This window comes from Condylura cristata, unplaced genomic scaffold (genome assembly GCF_000260355.1).
Source record: "Condylura cristata isolate star-nosed mole 26May11 unplaced genomic scaffold, ConCri1.0 scaffold00004, whole genome shotgun sequence".
Lineage (NCBI taxonomy): Eukaryota > Metazoa > Chordata > Mammalia > Eulipotyphla > Talpidae > Condylura > Condylura cristata.
Window position 1 is genome coordinate 56,205,491 of NW_004567105.1, and position 13,344 is coordinate 56,218,834.

The following is a 13,344-nucleotide window of genomic DNA, read 5'->3' on the forward strand; positions in this document are numbered from 1 at the left end:
AATCTAAAATATTTACCATTTGCCCCTTACAGAAAAAGTTAGCCAAGTTCTGGTGTAGGGTGTGGGCTCTAGAGACAGCCTGCCTAGGTTTAATGCTGGTAACCTTTTATAGCTGAGTAACTTTAAGTGATTTGTTGACTCTGTGCCTCAGTTTCCCCCTTCAAAATGAGGTTCATAATAGTAGATGCCTTGCAGGGATGGTAGGAGGATGAATTAATAAATAGGTGTAAAACACTGAGAAAAGATCCTGAAATAAATGCCGCTCATTATTATTGTTTAATAGAGCTAGGACTTCTCAATCATTGAGACTGTATTTTTCTGTTTAATATGATGATGAAAGTTTCAAGAGAGCTACTAGATGGATATATATATATATATATAAAACCTCTGGAGGTATAGTTCCCAACATACCTCCTGCCACACAGATAGAGCTCTACATAGGATTCACTGCTCTTTCCAAACATTTGAATGACCTTTTTATTACTCTCAACTCATGGGCATAGTTGAGTCTGACTTGCACCTAGCCAAGTACAGAGCAGCCCTGTCAAGCAGGGAAGCAGTTTGAGTTTTGTGCTATGGCTGCATTCTGGCCTCTTCTGGGTTATGTTTGTGAATCAGTGAAAGTAGTGTCAAGGCAACTAGAGACATGAGGCGGAAGACCTAACCCCCTCTGGCTGCAAAGATGAAATTCAGGATGAATGAGTCAGGTTTCCTCTCTGCCATGTCTATTAGGGTAGAACTATTTTGAAAAGAATAAAAAATCATGCTAGATCATATTGATAGGATTATATTTTACTTGCTTTAACTGATGCCTGTTATTGCATCCCCCAGAGAAGGAATATTAAAATCTATTTAATAGAAATTTCACATTAAAAGTAAAACCGCATGAGTGCTCCACCTTTTTTACTCAAGCATAAACGATATTTTAAGTTGCTTAATCAATTCCTTGTGAAAAATCATACCTCTACCCCTAACTTTCTCCATTCTCTCCTTTCCTTCCTTTTCTTTATCCTCCTTTCCCTCCCTTCCTTGTCCTCCTTAAAGATGAAAAGATTTTATAAAAGTCAATATTCATTCCTATAAAAATTCACAGCAAACTTAGTGTAGAAAGGAAATTTCTCTGCTTGAAGAAGGGGATTTCTTTTCTGTTGTCAGCAGACACAATACTAAATGATGAAATCTTCATAATAGTCACTTGAGAATCAGAAATTGGACTAATAATATCTACTTTCAGCTTGTAAACAATAATATATTGGCCAACCTGGGCCTCACCAGTGATGTAAAGAAAAGAAAAGAAAAAAAAAAAAACCTTGTTGTTATTCATAAAATACTCCCTATACAGTACCATTTTTGTTTTTTGTTTTTTTTTTCCAAAAACCTTTCTTGGTGAGATGTCCTACTGCCTTGACTTAAACTTGTTCCTGAGTTTAGCATTGACGTTGCACAGCTCAGTCTGCAACTGAATTGCTGGACTAGGAATCCTCTATAGGCTTTATTCTCTCATCTCTCTGTAAAGCCCAAAAGCTTTCCTGGTATTGCGTTTGCTAGTTCTCAGTGGAGCAGTTTAACTAGAACCTGGAAACATTTTCCCTGAGGGCCCTTTTAGACAGCAGTAAAATGTAGCTGGAGACATACCGAGCAAAGAGAAAAGAAAAATCAAATTAGGCCAAGAATTTTTTTAATCTTTCATTCTCTCTGAAACCCTCCAGGAGAACACCATAATTCATACTTGCTCCTATGGGTGAGACATAAAGCCTCCTCCATAGATCCAATAACCTGTAAATGTTCTGGTTCAGAAATTGCATCTGCTGGATCACAGCACTGAATCATGCAGCAATTGTTTCTGGATCGATTGTTCATTACTTGGGAATGTCACATTGCCAGAGAGCAGTATGATGTTTACTTCCAAATGGGCAATGCTTTACGAAGGGCGTTTTAATTGCAATCCATACGGCAGCACTACATTTAACCTGCAAAAGGGCAGACATCTGCATTGTGCAGAAATGCCCAGTTGGGTTATGTAAAAAGAACAGCAAAGTCAGCAGCACCTTAGAAAAGATGACACAGCAAGTGGAACAGAACTAAATCTTCCCCAGTCCTGCCAAGCATGCAATGCTCCCTGCCTCCTTTTAAAGAAAGAGCGCCAACTGGCATTTGCCCTGCAATCTCCCCTTCTGATACAGAGTCTGTGACCCAGCAGCTTTAGCCAAGCAAAAATGGAGACCCAGAGGTCTCCAGACTCTGAAGTACATGCACGATTATCTATGACCAAGTTCTGCTCCCCTAGGATATCTTGTTTGCTGCAGTGCAGTTTGTGTCACCAAAAGTGGTTACATCACAACTCTGGCATTTCTAACCTAGAGCAGGAGACATTTAAAGAAATTCAGGGTATGCTCAAGAGGATATGTGTGTGATGTGTGTGTGTGTGTGTGTGTATGCATGTATGTGTGTGTTCAGTATGCTGGTGGTGCAGCTATGACGTAAAACAAAATTTTTTTTTAGAGATTCTCTGGGCACAGATGCTCAGGAGCCAGGCATTGGACAGTGAGCATCCTGACAGGCTCTGCCACCTGGAAGTAGGGCTATTGGAAGCTTTCTCTTCAGTTCTTAAATAATTGTGATGCTGTGTCTCTCGTGATGAGAGATTCATCCTTTGTATTTTGGATCTGAGCCTTCCCCAGTGTTTGGAGTTTCCTGCTGTCTATTCATTTCCGTATGCCAAGGAGCTACAGAGGTATCCAGCAGCCTGGATTCATCCTCTATCTTGGAAAAGTATTTCACTGCTTTGAGAAATTCTGAAGACTCTCCTGGCCACATTGTGGGCTTGTTTTGAATGGATTGTTTTTTTTTAATTTTTCTATTTAAATGCTAGGAAGGCTGGGTTTATTTCAAAGAAGATTTCTGATTGCTGAGGCTAGCAAGGGCATAAAATGACTTGAGATTTTCTCAGCAGAATTCCAGATTCAGGCAAGATTTTTCTAAGCACCTACTATGTTCAAAACATCCTGTAGGGATATTCTGGAGAATCTAAAGTTCTGCCTTAACCCTCTAAACTTTGAAAGCAATGGCTGAAAAAGAAAGATGAGCATCTTGAGGCTCCCTCTGGAAATGATCGAGGCTCACCACAATTTGCAAGTTTGGCTTTCTCCGTCAAAAGTTGGTGACTTCATGGGCTGCCCAGCGTCTTCTGCAGGTCAGATGGAGCTTAGGAAGACAAGGGTAACTGTTCTCTTTGTCTTTGTAAATTGTTTTGTCTGACATCTGTTTCTTTCCCACAGTCAACTGTATTTATTTATGTAATTCGCATCTACAAAGTCATTAGGATGGATAGACTCCCTCTCGCTCATCAGCTTGCTTTGGGATAACTTACAGATTTGCAAATAATGTTTATTGTATGTGTTTTTCAAACCTGTGGCTATAGTGGCTATGGATGGTATAAACCCCCACGTTTCAGTTTTCTCTCTGTACATTTTCCTTTGTTGTCCAGTTGCTGTGTATAAGTATTAATATGTGCATTTCAAATATGCTATAGATAAAAGATGCTTTCTTAAGAACCCAGTTTATAGAAAAGCTTCTTTAAAAAAAAACAATTTTTAATTCAGTGATTTAAAAAAAAATTCTTTATGCTTTAAAAAAGCCATCACACAAAATAAATTTGAATTGCTTCAGGCAAGGTGAGCAAAAGGGTTTTGAAAGATGAAATCAGAAGCCTCAAAAGGCAACTGCCTGACAAGGTCATTGGATGGGAAATCTGAAACTGCTTTTCTCCACAGGAGGGGTTGGGGAGAATGAATGGAAAAAAATGCTAGCAGATATAGGCATAAAAGAGCAGATCCCTGTTTGCTGTCTGCTCAGAGGCTGCTTCTGCTGACATCCCCCTGCCATTTCTCCTTCCCCCTCTCCCAAATTAGGTTCTCTCTGCACAGGTAGAATGAGACCGGACACTACCTGCATTCTGCAGATGGGTGTGCAAGTAACAGCTTGTGGAGTGAGGCATTATTATATAGTGGAGTTATGTTGTCTTCAGATTGACCTTGACATTTTCTTTCCTTTTTTTTTTTTGTTTTAACCCTACAGGAGCCTAGTAACAAGCGGGTCAAACCCCTTTCCAGAGTCACATCACTAGCAAACCTCATCCCCCCTGTGAAGACTACACCATTAAAACGCTTCAGCCAAACCCTGCAGGTAAGAAGGACCTGATGGAGCTGAGCCATGTTTGCAGAAAACCTGTTGTGCAGGGGGAGACAGTTCTGTCCTACCCTGAACCTCCTCTGTTAAGAATGATCTGAATTTATGTTTCAGGTAGATGAGAATGAATGAGGGACCAAGAGTCAGAAAGATGCGTCTTAAACAGGGGCTGGGAGGAATCCTTTTATAGGTAACTCACGGAATCACTTCTGTTGGGTAATTCCTTGTAATCATATTTGAGTCATGTGCTCCATTCATACTTGATCTCACAGGTTTTGCCCTTGTAGTAATATTTGAGTCATGTGCTCCATCCATACTTGATCTCACAGGTTTTGCCCTTAAAATATCTTCCAGTCTCCTAATAAAACCAGCATATGATGTGAGCCCAAGGGCAGCGGAGCCTCGTGGCCTAGGCCAGGGTCTGCAGATACATCCTGTGGAGGGAAAAATGCAGCAGCTCCTTGTCATCTCATGATTCACAAGCTAAGAACAGTTTCTACTTTTTAAAAGCACTGTAAAAAAATTTCAGAAGAATTATATTTCACGACGTGCAAATTATATTCAAATTTCCATCAATAAAGTTTTGTTGGGACATGGCTATGCCCAAATGTATTGACGGTGGCTGCTCTTGCCATGTAGTGGCCGAGTTGAGCAGTTACAGTAGAGCCCACCTTGCGGACAGGGGCAGAACTACTTACCATCAGACCCTTCATGGAAAATGTTTGCTGACCCCTGTCTAGAGCAAGGGCCCTGGAGTGAAGTATCTCACTTCACTTTATCTGACCTCAGCTTTATCACTTGAGACTTTGTCACCTTGTTTAGGTGATTTAACAGCTGAGGGTCTTGCATTTATCCCTAGTGGGTAAACTAAAGGTGATGCCCATAGTTCCATTACTGAATCATTGTAGAAACAGAGGAGTGAGAGCATTTGAAAGACCCAGCGTAGTGCTTTGGTTCTTTGTTAGCAATCACTAATTTACTAATTAGTTACCTAAATGTTGGGCATTATAATAATTGTCTTGTTAACGTGTGTTTATACATGTTCTTAAATTCCTGACAAAGTTTATCTTTTAAAGTGAAAATTGAGATTTGTCCAAGGACCTGAACCATCTTTATAGTCATAAAAATCCTCTGTAGAACCATGCCCACTAAAATGCAACGAAAAGACTTACCTTGTTTGGCCACGAAGTAATCTTTCGGCTGCCATTCCTTACTTGTCCCAAGTACTTTTACTTAGCTTGCTGTGTCACTAAGAAAATTGTGAACCAGCAGCCAAAGGATGTCCATGCTATGAAAATCTATAACACAAAAAATGCTTGAGGGTCTCCCTCACCCACTCCCATCCTTGCTTCTACACCATCCAGCCAGTGTGCTGTGACTCCACGTTTTCAAGCTATTTTGGCCAAGCTATTTTTCCTGTAGAGACTCCTCTCCAGTACGTGTCACCTGTGTTGGCCATACTTCTGTTAACTCTGCTAAAGCTTCTTCTGAATGAAAACCTAATTACCTAATTAGCTGTACATTTGATTCTATTTTTCTCAGGGCTTGGACCTCTGGGCCCCTGGTTTTCCTCTGCTCCCCTTTGTGGGAGAAAGGAAAAGGAAAAATATAAGGTTGTCTGGGGGAGCCAGATGGAGGGTTTTGAAGCTGGTGGAGAAAAATGTGTTTACCTTCATTCCCCCATGGCCAGTCCCTGCGCCCTCTGTCCAAGTTCATCATAGTCTCCCCCGTGGAAGATTCATCACCACCCTACTCGTGCACATCTGGTCTTTTGCTGAGTTCTGCTTTTTGAAAATTCTTTAGCCTACTGCCATTTCACCCCCTTTTTTTTCTAGTCCACTGGCTGTGGCTCAAGTTCACTCTGTAGTTATTCCCTTCCTTGATTAAAGGCAACCACATCTGGATTATAAAACCAGCCATCTCTGCCCATTGCCACTCATTGGATAGTCCATCTTCTATCCTCTACCCCACACACACTGAGTGTGCCTCATCATACAGGAGGCTCTACTTCCTGCCTTCAGGTTGCTACATCGAGAGTTGACTTCTGGCAGATTCATGACCACGTTTGATCCTCTAATTTCTCTATTTGATCCTCTATTTTCTTCTGTTTGTTTCCAACACTGGGAAATAATTCCTGCAGAAATATTTGATGGCCTTGAAAATTTTCATTGACCTAGGGAGCTGAGATGGAAAGAAATCATGTCATGTCTGAAATCCAACAGACTGAGGCTAGAGAGGGGCAAGAAAGGCAGATCAGACAGGTGGAAACAGCTTTCTAAAAATCTCACAATTTTCTTTTGAAAAAATCATCAATTTAATTCGCTCTCTAAAAATCTCATGATAAATCACCCACTCAGGGCTCTATTTATTAGATACAACCCAGCAGACATAGAATGACTACCAATAATGTTTCTGTACATAGACACAGATAGAACTTGAGCAATAAGCTTATGGGTTGAGCCTGTCCTTGGGGGTTCAGTAGATGGAAATATACCCCCAAGTTAGATAGCCATGTTTGCAGGTTGGTCCACAATGCTTGGAGATTAGCATCTTGCCCCCAGATATCTCCCTGTCATTGCCTTGGCACATGCAGTTATTTCCTGCACTAGTAATTACCTCTTGACTTTGTAACCAGAACAGCAGGGAGGGTGAGGATAAGGCCCCAAGGGGATACACCATGGTCCAGCCTCACACCCTTTCCCATTTTGTCTTTGTGGTCTTGATGTCCATTTAAACAGGGAAGAACAGAGAACAAGGAGCAGAGCATCTGACCCAAGCCTCTCAGCGACCATTTGTTCTTTGTCCGTACCTGTGTGTTACTTGTGCCTACAACTGAGGGCTGTAATTGAGCAGCTTGGTTTTCTGTCACAGGATCACATGTCTGTAACTCTTAGTGCCTCAGAGTCACCTGGATCCCTTTGAATATCCAGTTGCCTCTCTCAGATTGGGTTCTTTTTATTATAGGAGAAAGGTGACTCAAGCACAAACATCATGTTTTAATCAATAATGAAACACTTAGCAGTTCTTCCTGTGGGTCTTCTTAAAACCACAGGTTAACCCAGAAGAATGTCAGGTGAGAATATCAACTGGGGCTGCCAGTCTCTTCCAGAAAGGTTAAATACCCCGTCACAAAAGTGAGTGGTCTTTGCAACAACGGCTCAGCAAACGCTGCACAAGTTGTTCTCTTTTTCCTCTGCTGTGCCCCATATGGACTGGGGACTAGGGTCCCAGCACAAAGGCAGCATTTGTGGAAGTTGGGGAGGGATGGCCGACTGCATGGCGCTTCCTCTGCCTCTGAAGGGGAGGCTAGGGCTGCCTGTAGACTGGAGCACAGATGTCTGGGTCCCGCTGGGCCTATAAATCCCCCCACTGGCCAGCCTGCAAAGCAATCTGGCTCTGAAAGGAGCCTGCATGCTCTGTGCCTCATGTGGTGTGAGGAAGACAAGCCCACCGTGGCCAGCACACACTGAGTCCTTCCTGCCTTATAGCTGCAAGAGGTCGGGTGGCTCGTTGGAGCTGGGTCCAGGACATGCTGTGGTGTGCTCTGTGGACCCACGCCCCTCCTCTTTGAATGTGACCTTTTTTCCTTTCCATTATATGTTCATTATGGAAAAACACAGAAAGGGAGAAATAGAAACGAACACATATGGTCTTCCACTCTAAAGCCACCCCAGTATTTTAGTGATTTCCCTCCAGGGTCATATAGGTCTAACTATATAACATACACACTCTGAGCCTAATTTGGGGCCCCTCCGGCCTTATCTTTGTATGAGCTGTTTACTTTTTTGAATTAAAGCTCCTATGGGGACTAGGGGTGATCAGTTTATTTTGCCTTTCTATGGCCTCAGTTTTCAAGCTTTGTGTTTAGGTGTGTTGTTATAGCCTCTTGGAGGGGTTGTGCCTTTAACTGAAGTTAAAATTCATGTTTCTTTTAGAGCACTTTATGTTGGGGTTGTGTGTGTGTGTGTGTTCATGTCTTTGTGTTTTTTCTGTTCTTTATGCCATCTCTCATGTTCAGTTTCTCTTTGTCACTTAGCTGGATGAGAATTTTATTCTAAGGGGAAGTAATATGACATAGCTATCCTTGGAAAATGTGATCGTAATGGGCTGAATATATTATTCTGTGTTGATGTGATTTTACACAACTAGTTTCCTGTTAGTAGATATTTAGGCTGTGAGTATTTTTATATTAAATAACTCTGTATTGAATGTGCTGCTTTTTTTTTTAAAGATTTATTTATTCATATAAAACTGGGGTACAGGCCAGAGATGCAGAGGGTGAGAGGATTCACCAGAGACAGAGAGGGGAGCAGAACAGGCAGATCGACGAAGCACACCGCTGAGGGGAGTAGTGGGAGGGCCAGGAGAGGTCTGCTTAGACATGTGGATCTGCTCTGGGGCAGGCGGGGATCGAACTCATGCGGAAGTGGCTTAAGCTTCTTTGTGCTGTGCTTTAACCCGCTGCACCACCAGGGAGGGCCACGAATGTGCTGCTTTTTAAGAAACTCGTGTTATGATTTCCTTTCTGGTTATATAACATCACTGAAAAATACAGATGATCACAGCGAAGTGAGTAAAAGTCACTTAAAACTTTATCTCCCTGGCATCAAAAAACTTCTATTAACATTTTAGCCTATATATACTCAGCAATCTTTTCTTTTAATGTTTTTGTATGTATGTATACATGCCTGACATGTCTCTTTTAAAAATCACAATCATACTGTGTATGTCTGCATACCATATATGCTATTTTTAACTTTTTTTTTTAACATACTAACCTTATAATGTGAGAATATATTTTATGTTACTCTTTTTCATGGACCCAGTTCTTAGTGGGTTCAATAATGTTTTGTCCAAGGGATATGCCAGTTTATTAAATCATTTTTCTATTGAATATTTAAGTTGTTTCCCTTTTCTACCATTGTAGATAACCCTGTTTAAATATCCTGATCACAAATCCTGTGGTATATATTTCTTTTCCTAGATTATATTCCCAGATGTAGAATTCTGGTCAAAGGGTATAAATGCTTTTGATGAGTTGGAATTGAGCCTCTGTTTGTGATACTTATCTGTCTTGGGCAGAATTCCTTCTGTGTTCTCACATTGTAATTCTAGGCTCAGTCATATTTCTCCCATGCTATTGTCAGCTTTTCTCTTTTGCTGTGACATTTTCATAAGAGGCTAGGTGTCCCTAGCCTCTTTCAGGGACTGACAATGGGTACCCACTTGGTAATGTGATTTCACTGGGCTATTTCACAATTGAAAACGAGTCCCTGCCAATATTTATATCCCTTCCAAGGAGTAGTGTTGTGGCTAAGAAGAGCTTTTTACTAAGCACAGTTTTTGATTGTTTCATTCTCTGGCCTTTAGATCTTGAAATGATTTTATTTAACCCTAGAGAAGGAGCTTATTAGTGGCCTGAGAAGTTAATGAAGGCTACCTGATTGGAAGAATGTTTTGGGCCTGGAGATAATTATCTCTGAGATAATGGCTCAGAGATAATTCAAATGAAGGGGAGAAAAAGAATTTGAAGTTTTTTGTTTTGTTTTGCATAGCATACCTGGGGTATAAGCCAGAGGTTCAGGGTGTGAAAGGATTCTCCAGAGACAGAGTAGGGAACAGAACAGGCAGATTTACTGAAATACACTGCTAAGGGGGACAGTAGGCAAGACAGGAGAGGTCTGCTGCACCATATGTGGGTCAGCTCCCTGGCCAGAGGCAGGACTCAGGCTGAAGAGGTGTTAACACTGAGTCGTAACTCCTGAGCTATCGGAAGGTTGGAATTTCAAGTTGGAGGAAGGACTATTACAAGACTGATCACTCATGTAAAAAATAAGGAATATTACCAAAGCACTTACTATGATTAATTCTGTCTGTTGGCAACCATGATTTTCTCCTCTGAGGAACTCAAACTTAGCCTATTGGTTCATTGCCATACACTTCCTATACATGTGACAACAGTTTTTGATCCTGAGTTATATAACAGATACAGAAGCCTGATTTGTGTATTTATGTTCCTAGAATAATAATACATCATCATAATAGCTGACTCTTATAATCTCAAGCTTGGGGTGTTTCTTTTATTAAGTATATTAGTATTAACAGTTTTTATTAATTATTTAAGGAGCCAGGTTCAATGCAGTATACTTTATGTTTGTACCCTCAGCTCATCTCCACAACTCTGCAAGGAGAATTCTTCACCAGTTTATAAGGAAGAAACTTGAAAATTGAAAAATGTGCCAAAGGTCACACAGCCATTAATGCTAGCACTGGGATTGTGTGGGATTTTTTACTGTGCCCATCCTGTGGAAGGCTATCATAAAACATCAGTTTATTTATAATAAAGCCAGCCGTTTGCCAGGATCTCAAAATAACAGGCAGACATTGGGTCTTCAGCACCCCACCTGGCTGCTATGGTAGGGGAAAATCATTGTTTCCATTTCAGCATGTGGAATATTTTACTGTTAACATTATTGTGCAAAAACCATGTTATAAGGACCCAATGAAGAGTTGGGCTGCTGCCCCAAGCTTCTGGAAGGCTTCCTAAATTTTAGTTTGTATTAGTGTAATTGTGTACTACTTTCCATACCAGAACCAAATATTTTCCTCAGATCTTTGTTCGTTCTACTCAGAATATCTCCTAAATTCAGAAAAGTTTCTCTTTTTACTGTGTTTGGGGTTAGACATTTATGGATTATGATTTGATTAGGTACCTTGTTCTTCAGTAGAACCACAGTCTAGAAATGTGATTTTATGTACAGAATACCATTTTTAAGTTAGTGTCATGACCTTGCATATTTGCCTATTGATTGTTTTTTTCTTTGTTAATATCTCTTCATTATGGGAAATCTGGAAATTAAATGTAGAGGAAGATGAAAATGAAAATAAAAATCATTCATCATTCCATCATCCAAGGGTAACCACTTTTAACATTTTTACTTTTAAATAGGGATCTTCCTTTTCTTCAATCTACTGTGAGTTTTCTATCAGGAAACTTTTCTCACAAAGAATGTTTTTTTCCTCAGTTTATTGAGATCTGTTGACATTTGACACTGAGCTTAGTGTAACTTGATGTGCACATATTATAAATTGATTACCATCATAAATTTAGTTAACATCCATCTTTTTATAGGTATAAGAAAAAAATGTCTTTTCCCTCTAAAGAATGTTTCACAAATTTGTATGTCATCCTCGCACAGGAGCCAGGCTGGTCTCTTCTGAATGGTTTCAGTTTTAGTATATGTGCTGCACAAAAGTTTGTTGTTAACAATGCTGTAATATTCCACTTAAAGGCTATATTCTAATTTATCTAATCCCTATTTGGGGACATTTTAGGCTGTTTCAAAACTTGAACACTCTGATGCTGAGGGGGTGTTCTCTTCATGTGATCCTCATGGGTGTCTTACAAGGAGCTGCTTGGTCCAAGTTGTGCAGAGATGTGTCTGCTATTTCCTAATGAATGAAATCATATTAAGAAGTGCTAATGCAGTGCAGCCTATGATGTAATAACAGGGCTAGGTAACATCCTCTGCCAACTGACCATGTATCAGGTACTTGGCTGAGTCCTTGACTTACTTTATCTTATCTACCCTCACAATTTTGTCCAGGTTTATTACTGTGCTCCTTTTCCAGATAAGAACTAAGACCCAGAGAGATTAACTTTTCAAGGTCCTTCAGCTACTGGGTTAACTTGAAGGATATTGGTCTTACTCCCAAGTCTGTGTTCTTAACCCAAGTCCATGTTTTGTAGTCAGAAGACTAGATGCAGTTCCTGTCCCAATACTGACTTTGGTTCCATCACCTAATCCTCTGGTTCTCATATTTCTCATTTATTAAAAGAGGGCAAAATATGAGAACCTGCCCAGTGCCTCCTGGGATTAGCATGAGGGTCAAATGTGATGGAAGCTGCACAGCTGGGAACTGCTGTTTCTCAATTTAAGTTCATGCTCTCATCGAGACTTACATGAGAGATGTCTCCAGGATGCTGTTTGAGAATGTTCTCCAGTCACAGCTGTAACCACTGTTACATTCAGTGTAGTGACAGTCCCACCCTAAACTTGGATCCATTTATCATAAACCATCTGCTACAAAATAGCAATACTAAGTATAGAGATTTTCCCTGGCTCAAATTCATTTTATTGGAGCGTGTTATCGTTGGCTGGAGAGCCCTTCTGTTTTGAGGGAAGGAGAAGAGAGCACCCTGCTGAACAGGTGGCACTAACAAATCAAATCTGTTCTACCATGCCTGGCCTGCTGGGCTTGCATTTCCTCTGACACCTGTAAAGCGGCCCATTTTCCCGCCTGACAGTGCCCTTTGCAGCGTCTTTTCCATATATTCATCTCAGGCACAAATGTAGGCAACCATTTCCTAAATCTGCATTATCTCAGCCTTTGTTATTGTAGCTGCCCATAATTACAAGCTTTACGTTTTTGACTCATTTGTCAGATTGCCTCTAGAAACTCACTTGCCCTGGGACATGTTTCATTCCGAGCCCAAAACTCCCACACCTAAAGAAGCTATGTACATGTTCCAGTTTTTATGCATTTCCAGGGTGGGGAGGAGTCCCTCACTTTGAGGTGAGCCTCTCCTCACCATGGACCAGACTTTCTTATACAGGAGACATTTGGTGCTACCTGGAGTTGTTTTGTCACAACTGGGATGGGGGCACACCTGACATAGAGTTAAGGATATTACTAAATCTCCTAATGCATAGGACAGCCCCTCACAATAAAGAACTTTTAGTCCAAAATACTAATGGCAGCCAGGTTAAAAACCCTGCCATAGACCAAGAAGTAGCCTGACACTTTTGTATTAGTGCCCCACCTCATTTTGAATCTTACCCTTAGAGAGAAGGGGTCAGTTACTTGGTATAAAATGGGGGGTCGGGTGGGGTTCTGAGTTTACCTTTGGCCTGCAGCAGCATTGATCAGCTGTGTGACCTTTAGCAAAATGTCATCCATTCTGAGCATCAAGTTTCCGTGTCTGTAAGACAGAGCAGAAATCTTGACCTTGTGGGTCTAGCAGAGCTCCATTCATGGTGCCCCACTCACACAAACATGCCACTCATTCATCAAGCGAAGTTGCTGAGGTCCTACTGTGTGCCAGTTGCTGATGAACTGAGCATCTAGCTACCCTTGCCTTCAAGGCACTTACCT

At 41.0% G+C, this 13,344-nt stretch overlaps 1 protein-coding gene across 3 annotated transcripts in view; it reads left to right on the plus strand.

The window, feature by feature from the left end:
- ARHGEF3 (Rho guanine nucleotide exchange factor (GEF) 3) overlaps positions 1-13,344 on the plus strand; it is a 123,302-nt gene that overhangs the window by 83,452 nt on the left and 26,506 nt on the right. For 2 of the 3 annotated variants that reach the window (XM_012720633.1, XM_004676046.2), the window contains exon 2: positions 4,078-4,185. Coding sequence is in view for 2 of the 3 variants with exons in the window: in XM_004676046.2 (XP_004676103.1) it covers positions 4,078-4,185 (108 nt within the window). In the remaining variant the exon portion in view is untranslated. Of the gene's footprint in view, positions 1-2,729; positions 3,220-4,077; positions 4,186-13,344 lie in introns of those variants that run through there. The other variant, XM_004676048.2, reaches the window with a different exon arrangement.